General features: G+C 37.9%; 1 protein-coding gene across 1 annotated transcript in view; it reads right to left on the reverse strand.

Annotated features, from left to right (window-relative positions):
* Positions 1-5,364: 5,364 nt before the first annotated feature.
* Positions 5,365-22,672, reverse strand: part of LOC139709125 (X-linked retinitis pigmentosa GTPase regulator-like) — a 32,785-nt gene continuing 15,477 nt past the window's right edge. The window contains exons 13-15 of the mRNA XM_071621086.1: positions 20,152-20,350; positions 16,747-16,922; positions 5,365-5,700 (exon numbers count right to left, since the gene is read on the reverse strand). Coding sequence (XP_071477187.1) covers positions 5,560-5,700; positions 16,747-16,922; positions 20,152-20,350 — 516 coding nt within the window. The 3' untranslated portion in view covers positions 5,365-5,559. The remainder of the gene's footprint in view (positions 5,701-16,746; positions 16,923-20,151; positions 20,351-22,672) is intronic.

Raw genomic sequence — 22,672 nt, forward strand, 5'->3', positions numbered from 1 at the left:
CGAACCCTCTCCTCCCCGGACCCACCTTTCAGAAAATAATAACCAGAATGTAAGAAATTCACCATCATTACAACAGCTATCATGAAGTAAGCTAATTACTTCCATGCCGGGCAAGCCTCCGACAAGTGTTCCATATAATAAGTAAAAAATGACTTCCATTGTGGATGTTGTCAACACAATTTGAATATGCATACATTACCAGTAGTAAACTGTCCACTTCAACAAGGCCAACAAGTTCGAGACATTAAGCCCCATGGTGTAATGTTGAACTCGTGGGTCGTTTTCACCTACACGTACGTAGTGTCAAACTCATGGGCTTTTTTGCTTAGTGTCAAATTCGTGGGCCTTGCTGGCCTAGTGTCGGACTCATGGGCCTTTTTTGCTTAGTGTCGAACTTGTGGGCCTTAAAGTTGTTTGTCTAGTGTAGAACTTGTGGGCCTTGTTTGCCTAGTGTCGGACTCATGGGCCTTACTTGCCTAGTGTTGACTCATGGGCTGTATGGACCCATGGGTTGTAGGACTCGTGGTCCTTTATTCAATGTCGAACTCATGGGCTTATTTCGTGGATGTCGATCTCATGGGAATACCCCAATAATACAAGCATATAAGCCTGCACTGGAGACAGAATTTTCTTTACCACCTCACTTGAGACATCCTCAGGACTTTGCGTTACCATGCAGCAAATGTAAAATACAGTCAACCCTGCATTAGTAGACCTCGCACAAGTAGAAAAACAGACTAAGTAAAAAAATTATTCTACTCGAAAAGAAATAAGCATGTGAACTGTACCTTTTGGTTATAAATTCAAGCATTTATTTTTATATTACACGTGGTCGTATTATTAATGATTCTCTCTCATGTAAATTATTTGCTGCTCATAAATATAAGGGTTTGTCTTTGTTGCGGGATATACAGACTTTGTATCTATGACAATGGCCAATTTTGTAGATTTCTTTGTGATTTTGTGCATATCTGGTGAATTTTAACCAGTTCACCCCAATCGTTTTTCCAATGTAAGCTACACGATGAAATTCAGAGGTGCCACTTAATGACAAAATGATAATTTCTGCGGCAAAATTCTACCAAAACTGGAGCAAAAAACAAAACAAAAACAAAAACAAAGCAAAAACGAACAAACCAACTCAGCTACGCATCAATATGAAGCAGCTACAATACTTTCGTAAATACTTATATCAAATAGGCGAGAAGAGTTGCGTATTTTCAAGGTTACCAGATATTGTCATTCATTTGTTTTGAAAAAGTGAGAGAAAAAAAAGGCATGGAAAATTCAGCTGATATATAAGTGGCTACAAACTTACAAACACTAAAAATCAGAACAAGACAAAACATCATCATAAGAATTGTCTTTTCATCAAGGCAAGATCAAGCAATCATCTAAAATCATTACTCAAATTGGCAACATCATGCTAGTACCTACTGAAGCGTTTTGCAGTATGAGTGTTGATGGCTCTCCATCCTTCTTCCCAAAAGCAGCATAAATACACAGGTCTAATCACTTTACACAAAACATTATGTACAACTTCGCTTCTCTATGTACAGACTAGTGAGATTCTATTTCCAATATCTGATTATAAAAGAAATCAAGAATTGACACACACGCACAAACACGCAAATAGATTAGAAACAATAAATAATACAGATTGGACGGATATCACAACTGGCCTTGGTAAAACCTTCGGCTAACATAACTTAATTGACCAGTTATTCATAGACATCTGGACCACAGGTCTCCTTTCTTTCTCTTGCTCTAAACATTACTGAATCATATCTGTCTGAATGATGTAAGACAGATGTATTCTCTCTCCATTCTACATTGTTAACCCTGCTTGCAGTCCAGACACAAACAAAAGAACATGATGTGGATCTTAAAATTCAGAATCTCTCATACACTTTAGACAATTAGTACTTTGTTTTCATACCTGTACACTACACCATAGGGCTAAAACAAACCTTTGCAGTGCTATGATTATATCATATTGGATGGCTATGAATGGGATACCACCTGGGGAATATTGCACGAGTTAGGGTCAATATTGCATGAACCAAAGATGAGTGCAATATTGACCCTAACTAGTGCAATATTCTCTGGTATTTCATGAATTAATGCCATCCAATATAATTATTATCATCTACAATCGAGTAGAGCAAGCATAAACTGCACAAAAATACCGGGCTTCTATACCCGTCTTTGAAGTTAACTCGGCAGTCACATCCCAGCGCTGAAAAGGGGAAGCCCCTAAAACTGCGTATGAAGCAAGATGTTTGCGCGCTTGTGAATTGTAACAAAAATGACGTGCACTAGTAGCAAGCGTTTGCGCACTCAGCAAGCGCTCGCTCACGCAACAGACGAGACAGAATATGGTGTGATCTTGAACGGCCAGTAACAACGGTAACCTATGGGGAATTAATATGTTGGCCTATGTGTTTCGTTCAATATGCTCTGATATTGAACTGTAAAAATTGAGCGGACAATGCGCGTTTTTAATGCACCGCTATAACGTCCTATATAGATGATAATGTCATATTATATATCTCTTTTACAAGGTTACTTTAATAACTGCTGTGGATTCCTCCACAAAAATGCCATCCACATTCCAAGCAATAGTTCTGAGGAAGAAGAAAAATCATGCTAATAGAAACATCTGGTAACTTCAATATTTTTAAGTCTTGTCTGTGCCTTTTGTTTTGTACTGATTCTTCAAGGTCTCTCATTGTATGATGTAAGGTATTTAAAAACATGTATGAGAAGCTTTATGCATATCTACAACAACTAATGCCAGTAAAGAGGTCTAAGTACCTATGACCTTTTAATGCCTAAAAATAAAGGTTTACTGAAGTGGAAGAAAAGCCATTTAATTTGTTCGTACCCGGAGTGAAAAGTCTTTGGTAACAAGTATAACATGAACACAGTGTTTCATATGAGCTCATAATCACTATATGTGACCGTGCACCTCAAAACGAACATAAAGTCGCACACACAGATTTTGCGTGAGGACTGAAAATAAGTGAAATGGGTCAACCTAGCCAAACTTGACTTTTTCATATTTTCTGAAAGAGCGGGTCTTCTTTTACATTATGCTAAAATTTGGTATCATAAAACGGGCAGGAAAGTGTCTTTTTTAAGCAGTTTATCTCAAAAATTTTTGGTAGAATAGTGTGATTAGGTGTGTCTTTAGAATCCCTTTTTCATTTCTGAAAAACCTTGTCCACACTCTTCACTTTCAACTCTAATTTAAACTTTTGAAAGGATAGTGCTACTGCTTTGAAAGTTGGCATTAATAATGGACAGAATGTGTTAATGAGGCATGATTAATTTCAATTTAATCTGATAATTCCTTCATTGTTGTTACTCTGGTGGTTTACTTCCTGTTTTTTGTCCCATTCATCGCACAGCCAGCACGGTTTGGTAAAGAATAAGCGCTTGAATAGACACTGTACTTCAGAGCCTCTTTTCTCGGTTCACACTTTTCCTGAGTTTGTGCTTTCTTTCCAATATTTAGATAGGTTAGGAGAGTCCATTTGATTCGAGTTATACATCATATTAAAGCTTGAAGTCTGCTCTTTCAGAATATGGTCTTACCTAAAAATTCATGTCTGGCAACGTTTTGTTTGTTTTGAGGTGCAGGGTCACATATGTGGTGTACAACTGTAGTATGCAAATCTCTTTAACACCACAGAGTTCCTCAAACTGACCACACCTACCACCTCATGCGGACAACCAATACCCTTCACTGCCCATTTCAATCATCATGGATGCTTCTGTGAACACAGGCTAAATTCAGTTGTCTTTGAAATCATATTGACAAATAAGCTGTGACTTATTTTCCACTTTTCCACTTTTCCACCAAGTGACCCCTCTGGATATCTACATCATCCATTGCAATTAGCGACAAAACAACACGGGAAAGTCACAGACATCTCCTGTCTTTCCTCCACCTCTGGTCATCCAAGCCATTATATTGCCACAGTGAATATGACAGTTACACCAAGGAGGTTCGAGAGATGGAGTTACAACTGACTATAATTATTCAATCAGCTGTCAGTTTTCTATGGTTGGACAAAATAATTCCACAGGTGCATTATTGTGCCTTTGATGTTCGATGCTTGAAGCCGCCATCTTTCTGAGCAATCTGAAGATTCATTTTTAACGTTAACATAATATCGGGTATATGCTGCTCGTTTATATATCAAATGCAAAGAAATTTCACCTAATGATAAAGCATATAAAACAAAAGTCAATTCCGTTCCAAAATATGTGCAAAAGTGTAAATCTGAGCTGTATTTTGTGAAAGTGTTTTAAATTTTACCCTCATGGAAAGCCGGTTTTATCACTTTTCTCCTTATTTCCGCCAAATGAAACTAATATGGTATCATCTTCAAGTATAGTTCTTTATAAATTGATATGTCAGATTAGCGTACAGACATGTACAGTCGAGTAATTTTGATATCTATTTCAGCAATATTTGAGCAATTTCTATTCGCGCACCTCCGTGCCTTTACCATTGTCTACCGCCCATCATTTGTAAGTAGGGATAGCGAAAAGTAATTACCATCACAAAGACATATCTTCCTTGGAAAGCGGCTGGTGATTATGCAATGAGACACGAGTCAATTGTCTTCGCATCTGAGCGGCAGATCCAGTTTCATACATACTTAAAATATTTTTGAGTGGCGGCTTCGAGCATGGGATCAAAGCGAATAATACTGTTGTGACTCCATTTCTCGAACCTCCTTGGTTACACTGTATCATTATCCCTGTGTCATCACCACTGTCGTCACCATGACAACCACAATTTCCATTAAGCTCTGTCTCGCAATTTCACTACCGCAAAAATTCATCTGCAGCAACTTCTGCGTGCCTCCGTATTTACCACCAACATCTGGTGATACCTGTCATTGCCTCCGTCAAGGAGGTTATCTTTTTGCCAGCACTGGTTTGCTTGTTTGTTTATCTGTCTGCTTGCAAAACAACTCACAAAGTTGTGAACAGATCTGGATAAAACTTGCAGGAAAAGTTGACCATGATACAAGCAACAGACAATTAAATTTTGGTAGTGATCCAGAAATTTTTATGGATATTTGAAGGATTTTTTTTTCATCTTTCGGCAATTAGGGTCAATGAACTTGGGAGTTCAAGCTGCACGTATTTCAGTTTTGCATACGCACACTAAAGCGCATGCTCTCCTCAAGGTGCCACACAGCAGGAAACTGATGAGGTAAACACAAGGCTTCTTTATCATTGCGATTGTCGGCATGAGTGTATATGGGTGGAAATGAGCTGCTTGGCGGAGGTCTGCCCTCTCCGAGTGCTTTTCTAGTCACTCCTACAACAGTCGCCAAGATTACTAACGAACATCACTGTCTTCACCATTGCAATGCCAGATCCATCAGCATCGCATGTCGCATTCCTGGAGCACTCGGTGCCAGAATCGCATCCCCACCATCACATGTGTCACTATCACAACCTCCGCACCCTCTGCAAGCTGTTGGTCTCTGGAAGTACCCCGGCGGGTATGTCACTGTTCCCATCAGATCAGTCCTACAAGATGACGCACGTCTTTGATCCTCCCTGGTCTCCGGGCTTCTTGGTGGAAGATGTTGAAGTCGTTGACGCTGTTGGGGAGACGGTGGACCCAGCCGGTGAGTCAGGATTTTTCTTCTTCTTCCAAAACTGCCACGCCTGTTTAAAAGATTTAGATTAAACAGAAGATAATGTCATAATCAATCATCCTGTAAAAAGATTTAGACAAGATAGCAGAGAACAACGTACTCAATTGTCCTGTCTAAAAATTTAGATAAAGTGGAAGAGAACTACATAATCAAAAGAACTGAATTGAAGATGACCATCCATGATAAATTTGACAAAATTCACGATTAATTGCATCACGTAAATATAGCATGAGTGTTTTAGATATCGGGTACACAAGCTAGCGATAAACATGAAGAGAGAGAATGAGTGCAAAGGGGAAAGTGTGCACACACAATTATGCACATTTGTGCTCGTCATCTGAACACAGAAGTAGTGATTTGGAGGGAGCAACAGAAAAAAACTAAAAAAGATTGTCTACGGTCCATGCATGGCAACCCACAAAATACTCAGTACTGATCCAGTATTTTAACTGGCCTATCCATACTACAAAACAACAGTTCTGCAACCATCACAAATGTTATAATCAGGACTAGTACATGAGGCTAAAACCTAAAGATATGATATCAAATGATGTCAACTATTAAAGTGAATATGCAATGGTTCAGGGCTTTGTTTTCTTTTTTTAATATTTCAATTTTTGAACGAACCGAAAAATCTACAATTGATTGGAGTCTGTGTGCATACTGCATCCGAAACTTTTGAGATTGTTTGATATTACTTTGCATTACACTAAATATTTTATCACATGGTGTCAACATTTATTACTTTGTTGATACTATGTGAGTGTTACCAATCTTTCTCTTTTTTTTTTCTTTGTTTGTTTGTTTGTTTGTTTGTTGTTGTTGTTTTTTTTGGGGGGGGAGGGAGGGTCATCCCATCATCTGATTGGGCAGGGAAAGAAAACAAGGTGGGTAGTGGAAGAGAAAACCCACATCTTAAAGGGATCATATAGTTTTGATTGAGACCTAATTTCAGGTTTCTAGCATTTTTTGGTGAGATAATGAGAAACCTCTTATGAAATATGAAAGAGCATGTAATTCTATGAGGAATTCAACGTTTATATGATGAAAATTGGTTTTGAAATGGCTGAGATATCCAAAAAAGAGTAATTCTAATAAAGTGTGGGACCCACACTTTATTACGATTGCTTTTTTTTTACTTTGTTTTTGGATGTTTCAGTCATTCCAAACCCGATTTTCATCAAATAAACTTTGAATTCCTCTTAAAATGGTATGCTCTGTCCTATATCATAAGTGATTTCTTGGTATCTTGCAAAAATTTAAAAGCCCAATTTTCATCTCCACCAATACTGTACTATCCCTTTAATAGCATTCACCATGCAGGTCACTTGTCTATCAGCCCAGGGAGATTTTTTGACAAACAATGTACATGCAAACAAGCATTCAAATGATTGAGTGCAATCAGACTTGGAAGACTCAATATAAATTCTACAGCGCAAGCTCTCTTCACGGGCATGCAAATCTGTGGGTTGACTGTTGGACATCTGCAAATCTGGCTTTCTGTATACACGGCCAATCTACCAAAATATACTGTACAATCCAGCAGGAAGTCTAGGAAACGGCAGCAAATTTGTTTCTTTTTTCTTTTCCCTGCTTACAGGTGTGGTCAAGACCGCAGTTCACAATGTTACATAACTACCAGGGCAAGAGATAAATGGAAGCAGCAGCATCCAGGCCGAATCCAGGCCATCTGAGTTGGAAGCAGCAGATAAAAATCCAGACCAGAGTTGGCCTGATTTTTGTCTTTAATGCTCGCTATCTTGGGAAAGATTTCATGGTTTTCAGTGTGTTAGGGAACAGAGAGTGGGGAAACATGTCCATTGAAGAACCAGGAATTTGAATAAATGATAGTCATGCAAAGACAGATGGTCATGGGACAAAGTAGAAAAAAAAGTACTTTGTGCTTCCAAAAAATTCAGGGTACATATATAAATATTATGAACACATATTTCTATTACTGTACGTTTATCAATCCATCTCATCCCTGTAACCACATTTCTGTGTTTTAGCACTCTATCTTTAAAAGTGTAATTTGTACTATTCAGAGTTACTGTTCCATAAGGCAGATAAAAAAGAAAAGAAAAAAAAATATATATAATATATATATATATACATATATATATATATATATATATATATGATATATATATATATAATATATATATATATTATATATATATATATAATATATATTCATAAAATATATATATATATATATATATACATATTAATCCTTTTGTTGTACATAAGTACAATAGCTTGTTTCCTTGCAGAATTCTAGAAGGCCTCTGAAATGCTAATTTCTGTGATTGATTCTTAAATTGGTAACACATTTTAAAAGGATGGAGTTTGTGTTTCTCTCACAAATTGGCATGGCTTGTAAAGTCTTTCTGATTTTGTGCAGATGGAATGATTGTAGAAACAATTCTACAATATTTCTCTAAGATAACATAATAAAATAAAGTAAAAATTAGAATTGGCAATTTAGTGATGACGAGATAATATTTGGCACCCTACTCTCCCCCAGGACCTGATGCCTTTAATTGGACAAAGGATAGATGAGGAGGTGGCTGACAGTTCACAAGCACAAGTACTGCAGCTGGAATATCAAGCAAGAACAAGCAAATGTGCAATGACAGTACAATCTAGCCGATACCAGAGGTATGTGAGCCTACTGCAACTTGCTGAAACAAATTGCTCAATTCTGTCACCATACATTCAAGCTTGCATGCATCATAAAAGCAAGATTGCAATGAGTACCTCGCTAATAATGCTACCCGATTTACACCTGTAGGATAAAACTTATCATCATTCATTTACTTCTTGCCATCTTAAGTCTCTTCTTGTGCAAAATCGTAATGTTATTGAAGCATCAAATTTGACAATTTTTTCCTTTTTTTTTTAAACTGTGGGAAGTCTTTTGTTAGATGATGAAATGTCTGAACTAAATTGAATTGAACTGAATTGAATTGAATTAAATTAGATTAAATTAAGTTAAATTAAATTAAATTAAATTGAATTGAATTTAATTGAATTGAATTAAATTAGATTAAATTAAATTAAATTGAATTAAATTGAATTGAATTGAATTGAACTGAATTGAATTGAATTGAACTGAATTGAACTGAATTGAACTGAATCAAGAGTTGACTATTATCACTAGCACTTTGCCATTTGAGAACTTCAACATTACTCCCAACGGAGAATTCCAACAATTATGAGTTTAAATAATAGCAGCCCCACAGCGATGACTAATACGCTTGCAGATGATGGATCGACCCCAGCTAACCTGTACATAATGTGCCTGACAGTTTGAGGGATCACACTTAGCTGTATCACTATTGTCGCTGGGGGCGCTATGCTCATGTCGTCTAGACAGTAATTTCAGGCTTTCAGTTTCCTGCACCAAGATACGAAAGTATACCCCTCTCTGACAACCAACTAAGCAAACAAAATGTGAGAAGCTGAAGAATAGTCATTTTGTGAAAATTAACAATAGTAGCCATGATAACTGATGAATTACACAAGAATGTTTCCACAGAAACAATCAAACAAATCATCACATGTCAGAAAATGGAAGTATTCTTTCTTTTTTTTTTTTCTTTTTGGCATGCAGCATTTTAGTCAGGTCTAAAACTATAGGTGCATCTTTTATTTCAAAAAGTTTCTTTAATCTAAAATAAACATATTTTGTATACCTCCATTTTCATTTACCCAAAAATGACACAAGATTCATTATTCTAAAGGTTCATTAGTGCCAAAATCAGGGAAAGGTGCATACCAATGCTCCTTTGGAATCATGAACCTTATTTCATTTTTGGCTTAATGAACCTTCCAAATAAAGAACTGTATCAAACCAAAACAGTAATCTAAAGTGCCCTCTTGCAGGAAAGAATATATCCATTGATTGGCTTTCCCCTGAAAAAGGAGCCAGTCCTTTACGATACACAGCAAAGAGGGTCAGGTTCTACAATGTATAAGCTGGAAAGAAAAAGCTGGCAATCATGCAACGATTTTATGTGTGCCGAGAGCTAAGCAGGAGTCTCTGTATCCAGTTTAATAATTCACTTACAGCCATATCAAGTCACAAGGTTAAAGTGCAATCAGTGGTTGAAATGCCAAGCATGATTTACGGCACAGCGTCATTGAATGTGTCCAAGCATGAGTGTGTGTGGAAAAGTAAAACGAAAACGAAAAAATGCAGATCGCAAACTGTGTAGTGCAGATAACAAAATGATGATTCACATCTATTTATAACATAAATATCATGTATACATATTATGTAAGTATTTAACTGGGAAGTGAGGAATATGTCTCACAGTATTACCAACGGAAGTTCCAGACTATTACAGTCCATACAAGGCATTAATACTCATTAGCCACACAGTAGGGACAATCCACAAAACTCACTCAATGCATTATCTTGTTTTTTTCTTTTTAAGTTCAGATAAAGCTCTCACAAAGGATCTCACAGAAAACAAACAAACACATAATGAGGACAAAAGCATGCAAACATAGTAAAGATAACAAGCTCAATGCAACTTTTGGTACTCCATATTATGTGAACACGCTAAAATAATGACTCTGATCCCAATATGAATGTGACGCACGTACAGTATGTATGCACAACAAATTTAACCACTCGCCAAAATCGTTGGAAAGTCCTAATTCGTGAAAATTTTGACTCACTAAACATATGGTGTATACAGTATTTCATATTTGTTCATCTAGACATTAAAAAAAAATATTGGAAAGATTCCCCAAATTCATGATCAACCACACACATTCAAAACAAAATACCTGGAATTAACAGGAGTTCTTCATGAAATAGCATGATTTCTGTTTTCAGGCCAGTGGGAGAGGGAATCAAGGGTCAATGTACAAGGTAACCCCCCCCCCCCCCCCACACACACACACACACATTTTCATCTATCATTTTGTGAACATAATCGAACACACAGTTCGCAATGGTAAAAATGAAATCAAACTCTATGGGCACAGGTTTCCTGCAAACATTTGAATAATAAAAAAAAAAAAAAATGGAAATGGCAGCTTAAGTTCAATCACAGAGTCGGACAGCTGCTTGTTTATCCAAAGCAGGCACAAAAGCCTGTGTTGATAATTTTTCTATAGCCACACTTTAGAAAATAGTGGGCTCTCTCTTGTTTTGATGTCACTAAATCAGCTCCATCCCATATTCCCATAACCTTGCTTATACAGGAATGTTGTTATTGTTCTCAGTCACTGTTTTACATGATCAATCATGTTTGTGTCTGTTTAAAGGCATTATTTACCATTTGCATATGAAACAAAAACCCTCCTTTAGTGCTGCAACATAGTTCTAAAATGTGAGTTAGGGATAGAAACAACTAAATGTAAACATTTTAATCAGTATAATCAATGACAAGTGACTATATAGTTAAATATACAAAATGTAAACTTAGTTATATAACACTGTTTCTAGAATAAACCGTCTACAGTTACGGTTTACTGAGGAAAAACAGTGATACACCTTGTATCTCCCCCTATTCTAGGTTTTAGTGCAAAATTTTTATATGATAGGATGTTTTGTGGTACAATTGACCAACACACATGCATCAAATGTAATAACTCAAACATTTTTAAAATCCCTGCTCTCAAAGGTAAACTGTACCTTTAATTGGCTTCATCCCACATTCCCATAACCCTGCTGATACAGTATACAGGAAGGTTCTCATTGTTCTCAGTTACTGTTTTCCATTATAAATCTTGCCACTACCCCTAATGATTTTTGTGTTTGTTTCTGTTTTAATAAATGTGTGTGTGTGTGTGTGTGCGTGTGTGTGTGTGTGTGTTCAAGGATCTGCTGCTCAGTTGGTGTGAACATCATCCTTGACTCTGAATGAGCAAGATAAACTTGATTGCATTCTTTCAATAGTTTCATGTTTACTTCTGGTACTGTACTTGATTTGATCAACAATCTCTCTGTGGGTCTCTTATCTCACATAATTGTTCTCCTTGGCATTTGCCATGTATGCTATTTGCACAGTCAGGCATTATTACTCACATGCAACATACATGAATTTCTGCAGTATGGCGAAGTTGGAAATAATGAGATCCCTTTTTACTGTGTAAACGATTATCACAATTCAGCTATTCAGTCACCCTTGACACTTAATGAGCAAGATAAACTTGATTGCATTCTTTCAATGGTTTCATGTTTACTTCTGGTACTGTACTTGATTTGATCAACAATCTCTCTGTGGGTCTCTTATCTCACATAATTGTTCTCCTTGGCATTTGCCATGTATGCTATTTGCACAGTCAGGCATTATTACTCACATGCAACATACATGAATTTCTGCAGTATGGCGAAGTTGGAAATAATGAGATCCCTTTTTACTGTGTAAACGATTATCACAATTCAGCTATTCAGTCACCCTTGACACTTAATGAGCAAGATAAACTTGATTGTATTCGTTCAATGGTTTCATGTTTGCTACGGGTACTTGGTCTGATCAACAACCTCTCTGTGTGTCTCTACTTCACATAATTCTTTTATTATCATCATTATTGTTATCATTTATTCGGCATTGCAGACATTGCACATGTATGGGTAAACACAAAGCACATTCTTCTCTTGGTATTTGCCATGTACGCTATTTGGATAGTCAGGCATTATTACTCACATGCAACATACACAAATTTATGCTGTGTAATGAAGTTGGAAATAATGAACTCCCTTTTCACTGTGTAAACAGTTATCACAATTCAGCTATTCAGCTGTGAAGATGAGTGAATAAAAACCATGCACTGAATTGAATTTCCACATGGAGGCCAGAATTCTAAAAAACACATTAATCATTGTAACCTTGTCTATCTTTTTTTTTTTTTTTTTTTGCTGAGGTGATTAACAATCCCCGAGACACACAGCTGGCAAAAATGTCCAAATGCATACATATGTGACCGTGCACCTCAAAACGAACATAAAGTCGCACACACTGATTTTGCGTGAGGACTGAAAATAAGTGAAATGGGTCAACCTAGCTGAACTTGACTTTTTCATATTTTCTGAAAGAGCGGGTCTTCTTTTACATTATGCTAAAATGTGGTATCATAAAACGGGCAGGAAAGTGTGTTTTTTAGCAGTTTATCTCGAACATTTTTGGTAGAATAGTGTGATTAGGTGTGTCTTTAGAATCCCTTTTTCATTTCTGAAAAACCTTGTCCACACTCTTCACTTTCAACTCTAATAACTTTTGAAAGAATAATGCTACTGCTTTGAAAGTTGGCATTAATTGTGGACAGAATGTGTTAATGAGGCATGCTTAATTTCAGATTAATTTGATAATCCCTTCATTGTTGTTACTCTTGTGGTTTACTTCCTTTTTTTTTTGTCCCATTCATCGCACAACCAGCACGGTTTGGTAAAGATTAAGCGCTTGAATAGACATTGTACTTCAGAGCCTCTTTTCTCAGTTCACACTTTTCCTGAGTTTGTGCTTTCTTTCCAATATTTAGATAGGTTAGGAGAGTCCATTTGATTTGAGTTATACATTATTTTAAAGCTTAAAGTCTGTTCTTTCAGAATATGGTCTTAACTAAAAATTCATGTCTGGCGACTTTTTGTTTGTTTTGAGGTGCAGAGTCACATATGTACATGTACACGTACACTGTACCTGGTAGCCTAGTGAATGCAAGAGGCACTTTGAAATTGAACTTGGGAACCAAACTTTCAGTATAATTCAAGTACATTGTATGTTGGTATCATGTAAACCTGGTTCCAAAGCAAAATCCTGGGAATTAGACAATCTAATTTGCTTATTAAAACAAACTGATTTGCTAAACCAAAGATCATTTCATACAGATCACTTTCTTTAAACTCTTTCAAAGGATTCTCATGAGGCGGGGCAAAATTTCAAATACTATCACCTTTTAATTTGAAATCCAAAGGACAGAGGAGGGGTTGGCAAATCATTCACTCATGATATTGATTGATATGCAAATTGTTGCCAATATATGCCAGATGTAAGTTGTGCGCTTATGTGTGTGTACGTCTGTCTGTCTGTTTGTCTGTCTGCTGCTCTGTCGGTAAGAATGTCATCCTTGAATCTGAAGGGGCAAGATATACTTGGTTGCATTCATTCAATGGTTTTGTGTTTGCTACGGTTGCTTGGTTCAATCAACAACCTTTGTGCGCAATTCTGTGTCGTCAAGTTCTTCACATGGTACATTTTGTATCTGCATACCGTAAAGCAAGATATTTCCACGGCATTAAATTTTCGGGCAATGGAGCCGACAGCCTTTTTCACGGCATGAAATATCTCGAATTGCCACTGGCATTCAGTGCATATCGTGAAGAAAAGAACTCTTGTATAAATATGAATCCTGACTCTCACAATATTCTCAAAATCACAATGATCATGAACATTTCTGGTTTCACTGTAGTCAGGCAGTATCAGACAAGCACAACATACATTATGCAGTGTGGGAAATCAACTTTACCTTCTTTAGAAGCATTCTTGCAGACTTCTACCTTTAGAATAAAACACAGCAAACTTTGTGTGTGTGGGGGGGGGGGGGCAGGACATAGTGAAGAGCTTTTGCTTAACTGGGACGTTCCTGTTTAAGCATCACGTTCATGGTCGTACGAGAAAAGCCAAAGTTGTACTGGACTAGAATGAATTGAGAAGAAATTGCTCCTGACACACATCTGACCCTATTTCGTTTCAACAAAGGAGAATGTTCAGTCCCTTAGCACACAAAGTGTGAGGAGAAACAGGAATGACCTCTAACATCGGTGGAGAGCAGAGAGGCTGCATTCCACTTCCTGATGGATCTGGGGCTCCCGTCCACGGTGAGAACGAGCCACTGTATTTGAGTGTGTGTATGTGTGTGAGTGTGCTGTGTGTGCATGTGTATGCTATCCAAATTCTCCCATGAAAAAAAAGAAAGAATTACACCATAATGTAAAACTACAGTCACACATCTACACTGTACTTTCATACTCATAGCACAAATACAGCTCTATCACTTCTAGTTTTAGAGAAAAAGATTTGTAAATGTTCTTTTATAATTTTTGGGGGGAATTGTGCACTCAAGAAGGGAATGGTGCCCATTTGTGCACGTATATACTCTATCACCCAAGCCATAATGATTTCAGTACCTGTGATTTTGCTAAAATCATAGCAAAACTTGATGTGTGATGATGCATGTGGAGTTATTGATTGAGGAGCACAGACTACAATGTATGTCATGTTATGCATTCTTATTTTGCAGATTCTGACAGATATACTCTTTTTAATGGTTTAAAGGTGCATGGTCCCGGTGTTTTAGTCAAATTCGTACGCAGGCGCACAGCGCAACTTTCCTATAGAGACCTATGCTATCGACTCCTCTTTAGCGCTTACGCTTTGGCCCACTTCCCCGAGTCCGAAGAAGTCCGATCCACTGCAGTTAGTGGTCCGATCACAGTTCGGCTCATGATTCGGCTGAGAGGAATGACAGCTATAGCAAACTTCTTTTGTGAAGTCATAATAAGAAGCACATATGCACGCATCCTGGTATTACAGTACTACAGACTGCGCGATGCGCAGACAAGACAACGAAGGCAACATTACTTAGCAACACCTACGCACATTACTCTTGATGACAACTCAACTTCGTTAATCTTCGTATCAATGCTAACGGTGATCGGCAGTATCATCAACAGCGCCCTCTACACTACCAAGACTATGCACCTTTAATCAAAAACTACATTATATTGTCCTTAGCCACAATCTAAAAGAAAAAAAAAAACAGACAATAAAAATTTTCCAACCTACAATATGTCACTAGGAAATTTCTGAAGCAAATCAGTATTCTGAAATAATGTGTTAAAACTACAACTATATCCCGTTGAGGACGGGCTGATTTTGCTACAACAAGCATTTCCCATAGACACTTGTCAGAGTATACTCGGGAGTCATCCTTGACAGGTGAAGAGTACATGCCTCACAGTCTGCCTAGTTCACACGGCAAACATATTTTTTTTTCTTTCTGTTTTTAATGCCACTGAATCAAATTTGTGTTCTGGAATTGAAAAGGCCTAAGTAAAGCAAACTATTCTAAACATGAAGAGCCAAAACACTGTTGCCCATCAACTTCACACAGTGTTCCCAGCAACACAGGTACTTGACTTCAGTCTACATCTCACACAGTGTCCGGGCTTTTTACACAAACTCTCTCTCACATAAGGCTCAATAATGCATGGTATGGATACCATGAGACAGCATGCATCAAAGATAAGGTTATATCATCTGAAAAAAAGCATGCTTCACTTACCAAACATCTAGCCAACTTAGACCCCGTTTACAGTGCCAGGCTCGGCCGCGGCCGTGCCCAGCCCTGCTTCAGTGTAAACGCGCAAAAGGCCAAATGCAAGGCCAAAATTGGCCTGCTTGCATTTGGCCTCGCTCTGGAGGTGGTCTCGGCCTTTTCTTGGTATAAACACAAACTGGGCCAAATGAGCGGCCAATTGCGCGGCCAATTTTAGTCTGGCTTCCAAACCCTCTGCCTGTATGTTTCGCTATTCAGGATATTAACCCCCTCAACGTCGAAAACTAGTATAGTTTAAGGTGGTTTTGTCCTGCAAAGGATATTTTCCTTCGGCAAAGGCCTTTGCCCGAACGGCAACTTCGTCGCCACGGAATTCATTTGGCAAAGGGTCTGAAAACCAGACAACCAAATTGCATTTGTTTACAAGCAGAGCGCCACTACGACAAAATATTGAAAGGTTTGAATCAAAAGCACGGCCGAGCCCGGCAGTGTAAACGGACAAAATTGCGGGGCCCGGCCTCGCAATTAAGGCGGGGCTCGGATGCGGCTCGGCCCAGCCCCGCACTGTAAACGGGGTCTTAGAATACAGTCTACCTCGCTCTTTCATAACACTGAGTACTGGTAAAAGCTGCTGAAATTTCTAGGAATCCTTTTTTTTTTCTTTTTTTTTTTGCCAAGGAAAAAATGAGAGACGGAGAAAAAAAAGAATTGAAGAAAAAAGGAAGAAACATGAGCTTATTTACAGGCAATTCATACTTACTTTTGGTTCCGGCTCGTCTTTCTCCGTCTTGGATTCCGATGGCTTCTTAGCAGCCTCCTTCTTCTGTTCGTTTTCCTTGTCTTCATCGTCATCGTCATCCTCATCGTCGTCTTCATCGTCCTCGCTCTCTTTCTGACTCGTGCTCGGCTTCTCTTTGCTTGTTTTCTTTGGCACTGCTGCACCATAGAAATACAAGACAGCAAAAAATGCATAAAAGCATGCAAAGCGTCTTGCTGCAAGTCCTCACCATTATAACTGAACTTACGTACATATTTCACGAATGTGCCTTTTGTGGTTGAAAGAGTTAATACATCCAATTCCTGGGAAACTTTACAGTAAAACATGATCATCTTTCTGTCAAAATCAGAAAGAATTTTTTATTTGTTTCTAAAAGTCCATCTGATTGATGGAAAAACAAGAACTTCAATCTTCTAAAACATGCTTGTATTAATGTGCTGGACTTAAAAATCTATTCTAAGTTCAGCAATTACGATGCTTTATGAAATTCTGTAACCAAATTAATCTACTATGAAACAACAAAAGGATAAAATGGAAGAACATAATTTACTCCACCTAATAAAACACTAGCAATGAATGGTAAAATCTGTACAGTGCTCTACCATGATGACGATTACAGTCAGTCTGTTATAACGAAATTTTGCTACAACATAGTAAACCTGCAGGTCCAAAAACGCGTGACGCGAAATGTCGAGGGGGGTCAATTTGACCCCCCCCCCCCCCCCCCCCCCCCCCCAGTTAGAATAGGGTTAAGGAAACTCTCCTTATCACATACTTTTTTTTAATGTAAAATACTGTACACATTATCCTTCTCTGCAGTGACTGCATTCATGAAAAACAGATATTCGTTCATGAGGGAGAGTACAAAGTAATTTGCATTCAGCTTGCAGGGGACCAGAATGCCTAAGTCTGGTTTCTCATGCAATCAAAGTAATTCACCCTTAGTACTTCTCTTCACTTACATTTAGAGGTGAAGCTCATTGATAAAAAATACTGATTACAAGGATTATCCATCACAGCAAATCTATTTCCACTGTTGGAAAATTACATATCTAGCTTAAAAGTAGCAACCTGTAACCTTGACCCTTGAACTCCAGTTTCCCAGCACAGAATGTCTTTTTCAATCATTCCTGCTAAGTCATATTACTCCAGGATGTTCCAAGCTATATTGATGAAATGAAGACGACACTTCTAGCCTCAGAGCACAACAATTATTTCAAGCACATAATCTTCTCTTTACTTCAGCCCTTCCATCCAAGATATAGTGCAGCTGAACGTTCATAACTGACGTTGTGACCGCAAAATAACATGTTGTACTCATGACCTTTGACCTCTGATTATTAAAGGCTTTCCCCCAGAATCAGATCAGCATATCTACACCTCACTGTAGTATGCCTGGGTCTAAAACCTTCCAATAGTTTTTTCTTTTCTTTCTGCAGTTGTGTTAAAGGGATGGTACAGTTTTCGTTAAGATGGGCTTCAGGTATTCAACGTTTTTTGATGATTATTTTTTTGAGATGATGAGAAAGCTCTCATGAAATATGAAAGAGCATATGATTCTAAGAAAGATTCAAAGTTTATTTGATGAAAATTGGTTTTGAAATGGCTGAGATATCCAAAACAAAGTGATCTTAATAAAAGGCGGGAACCACCTTTTATTAGGATCGCTTTGTTTCATGTTGTTTTTGGATATCTAAGCCATTTCAAACCAGATTTTCATCAAATAAACTTTGAATTTCTTTTAGAATTGTATGCTCTTTAACATTCCACAAAGCGGTTTCTAAATATCATGCTACATGTAAAAGTTAAAAGCTCAATCCTCATCTGAACCAATACTATGCAATGCCTTTAATGGAACCTGGGCTGTAAGGTCAGACAGACGGAAATATAAAACCCGACAAGACAGCGCCCCTGGAACCCTTTGAGGGGGGAGGATCAAACAGGTCAAGACAGGAATCAAGACAGAAAGACAGACTTGGAATTCAAAGCATAATCTCTTGAACATTTTTCACATTAAAGGAAAAAAAGCAGGGAAAATTGTAAATTCCATGTTTACTGGAAAGATATGTAATGCAGGGCAGCCAACCCTCTGGAGATAAAACAGATATGATGTACACAAGCACAGTAAAAGAAAATAATGTTAAGGGGAAAAAAAAATCATATCTTGTTTTTTGAAAAAGAAGTCAAATGTCATAGAAAAAAAACACATAAAAACCCCATTTTCTTATTTTTAATGCATGAAAAAAAATAGTACACATGTAAAATGGTAAACACATTCCAGTCAGCAACTCAAGCATATGCCCTGATTCAACTGCACAGTTGCACATGGGCAATGTTGCTGAAATAACTCCTACCAAAGTGCACACCAAGTTTACCAAGTTCACTGGCACTGACCTCCTTCTAGCGCTACTAGCAATGACTACCATTCAAAGTGACATTGAGCAGTGCAAGCACAATTATGTTTTTCCTGTTCTCTGCAGCAAACTGATCTTGCTTTAATAGCCTTTACTGCCCTCGGCCAGGTTCCCACATTGGCCCGCTTTATTTGCTTGAACGGGCACAAATGATTTTAATACAAGACTGCTTCAACTGAACATGAATAGGGATACGATGGTCCTTCTTAGCTGCATCACAACAGGCCACATTCACATAAAGGACTTATCGGTTTTGCATCGCAATGCGAAACTTGATTTTATTTGTCACTATTCACACACATTGCACAGGACAAACCATTTTGATTAAAGGGACAAAAGTCAAGCTGGATGGAAAAAAAAACCCAAAAGACTAGTCAGCAAATGAAGCTCTTTAAATCTATAGACTGCTTCAATGCCCAAAATAAATGAATAAATAAATGAATAAATAATGATAAATAATATCAATGATTACACTGCGCAAGGCAAATCACCACAAGAGATTTTAAAAAAATCAAACAGGACTGAATTTCTCATCATAATGTGTATTGTGACAATTAATTTTTTTTTTTCTCTGCAAACACTTAAAAGCGCTTGCATCACATTGCAAAAAAAAAAAAAAAAATGTATTTAAAAAAATCATTAGGTGTGCATGTGAATGTGGATAAATGACCTCAAGTGAAAATTTAGCATCATTTATACTTGAATGGGTTTTCATACTTACAGTTCGTCAAGTCTGTTTCTTGTTTTATTCTTTTCCAAGGGGGGATTTAGCAAATACTCAGAAAAATAGCTTGGTAATGTACAGCTACATGAATAGGTTACATGAAGTACTGAAGAGTTTGATACCGGTATCATTTTAATACATAAATACACACATGCACACAAAAGTGGAAATCATAAAGGTATGGCAGAATTACTGATTATATAACAGGTCTGTAACTCTGCACCTCACAGTGAAAAGAGCATTAATTACCTTTCTTTGGCGGTGGATCGTCTTCCGACTCTGAATCGTCGTCCTCCTCCTCATCGTCATCATCATCGTCATCATCATCGTCTTCATCTTCGTCCTCTTCTCCCAAATCCTCCTTTTCGTCCTTTTTCTGCTCCTTCACCTTTTCAGGCTCTTTCCTTCTGTCAAGCGATGCAGCATCTGCCTTCTTTGTGTCATCTGCCTGTTTGGCCTTCTCGTGAGATTTGCCAGAAAAACAGGGCGGGAAAATTAAAGAAAAAAAATCAGGCAATAGTTTTTGACAGCACATTTACTGTAACTCTAATGAGAAGGGTGCACAACCATCAATGACATACATTATATTGACTGATTATAATCCGGAAAATACAGTTTTGGCATCTCTCTCACTGTGCAGGAGTAGCTACATGATCAAACTGGTGAACAGCAAATCACTGTTGAATCCAAAGCTTGTAATATTCAAATTGTTATGCATACAGGATACTATGCAAGTACCACCAACAAGAATAGTTTGTATTATACATAACTACCCTACCTAGCTGAAGCTTCTATCTATGCATTACATTTTGAGCACAATACCCTGCCAGAAAAGTTCATCCCAAGGAAAGATAAATCAGGATTATGACACACAGAAAAGAAAAGAATCAGTGAGTCCTAAGCTCTTCACTTGATTCATCTCATATAACTGTCGTAGATTAGTAAGCGATAAACTTGCATCTTTAAGCATGACAGCTTCATGCTCTAAAGTGTCAGAGAGGAAGAAACAGCATGACCTGGGTCCCATTTCATAAAAGTTTTTAGGACAATAATTCTTGCTTAGTAGAGCAACTTCTCCAAGCAACAGGCAATCAGGAAGCAAGATTCTCATTATTACCACGATGCTTGCCATTTCAGCAAGAGTTGCTATCTCAGCAACTTTCAACCAAATGGAGCCCGAGGTAATCCTAAGATGCAGCTTTAATCTGTGTCACAGAAAATAGGGTTGAACAAGGTCATGCCAGGTTAAGGCCTGAATACACCTCGGATCTCCCCCTGAGAGAATTCAGGTAGGACACTTTTCACACCAACCCTTAGGAAATCAAAGCAGGATGCAGCTGACATGTTGTGTAACCATCTGTGCTATCGTAACAGGTCAAAGATGTGAATCTCAGGAAATACAAGCGATCTACAGTAACCCATGAGCAAAGTACATTTTCTGGCTACATTGACAGTGACATATAGTTGCATATACGTGACACACAAATGTTAGAAAGGCAAGGCAAGCATGAATTTGCTGCATGAGAATGAGTCTGTACAGGACTCTAAAGTTGAAAGCAATAAGTCTTGAGCAGAGTATCATTCGTGAAAGGATTGAAGAGAAAGAGTAAATCTTGTTGGCACTACCACTACACAGAGCAGAATGTTATAGACATATGTAGCAGGAAGAAGATGTTACTTGTACTCTTTTTCAGCTAGCCTCTTGAATCTCACCAAACACAAACATAAAAATAATCCTCTGCAACAGGCAAGCAGCATCAGAGCGGCAGCATGAACCCCACTTTACATAAAACCACTTTCAGTTTTTTGTTGAATTTTAAAGATGCCACAACTATGTTTTCAAGATGCTGTATAATTGTCATACAACATCTCGTAATTGCTGTCGTGTAAACAGGAATTATACGGAAATTCTTGTTAATTTAACATGATGCGATACTGGTGCGAAACATGCAAGCATGTTGATGACAAGATTTTGTCTGCATGTTGTTAGAGTAACCTGCTGACGGTCCACGAAACTGAAAACACAATTCATTACACTCGACCGAGCGCGAAAAAATTAATCATGCAAAAATTCTGGCTGTTACATTAACAGCCATCACAATGGAGGAGACTACCCCATCTCTGAAATCCCAAACCCTTTTTACCCCCTTCCCCTTATTCCTGTCCCCTCATATCGATCCCTCCACACCCTCCCCCCCCCCCCCATAAATAACAAAGTTGCTATTAAAGCAGAGAGAGCTGCTACCCTTTTTACAGACCCAGCAGCATGGGGATACAATGTGTGGGAAGCCTGGCCTGGCTCGGGATATAATCGAGAATCTCCGTAACAAATGGTGTACAGCTTTATCACTAATCTCTATCTAAGTTTACACAAAGCCGAAGAATCTCAACTGGAATCGAAAATTACCTATGAGCACATGCTTCGATGCACATACATTGTATTCACTGGTGAGCAATTTTATTGTAACAGGCCTGTGCTATTCGTGGTATTCTAAGGTATTCTAATGTACCCCAGTGAGCAGGGAATGAAGGCTGATTCTATCGAGCCAAACTTCTTTCCCCATGCTACCACCATTACCGGGTCTTTAGAGTAACAAAAACCCCAAAGAGAAATGTGGATTGAGTGACAGCAGCAACGTTAGTAGAACACATTAGTGAAAGTTAGAGGAAAATCGGGACAATCGATGCAAAAGTTATGAATCTTTAAAGTTTTGATGTTGGAACCGCTGGATGAGGAGACTATTAGAGGTTATGATGTCATGTGTGGACA

Source organism: Diadema antillarum, unplaced genomic scaffold (genome assembly GCF_040938485.1).
Source record: "Diadema antillarum isolate AM-2024a unplaced genomic scaffold, OU_Dant_1.0 seq00001410_RagTag, whole genome shotgun sequence".
Classification (NCBI taxonomy): Eukaryota; Metazoa; Echinodermata; class Echinoidea; order Diadematoida; family Diadematidae; genus Diadema; species Diadema antillarum.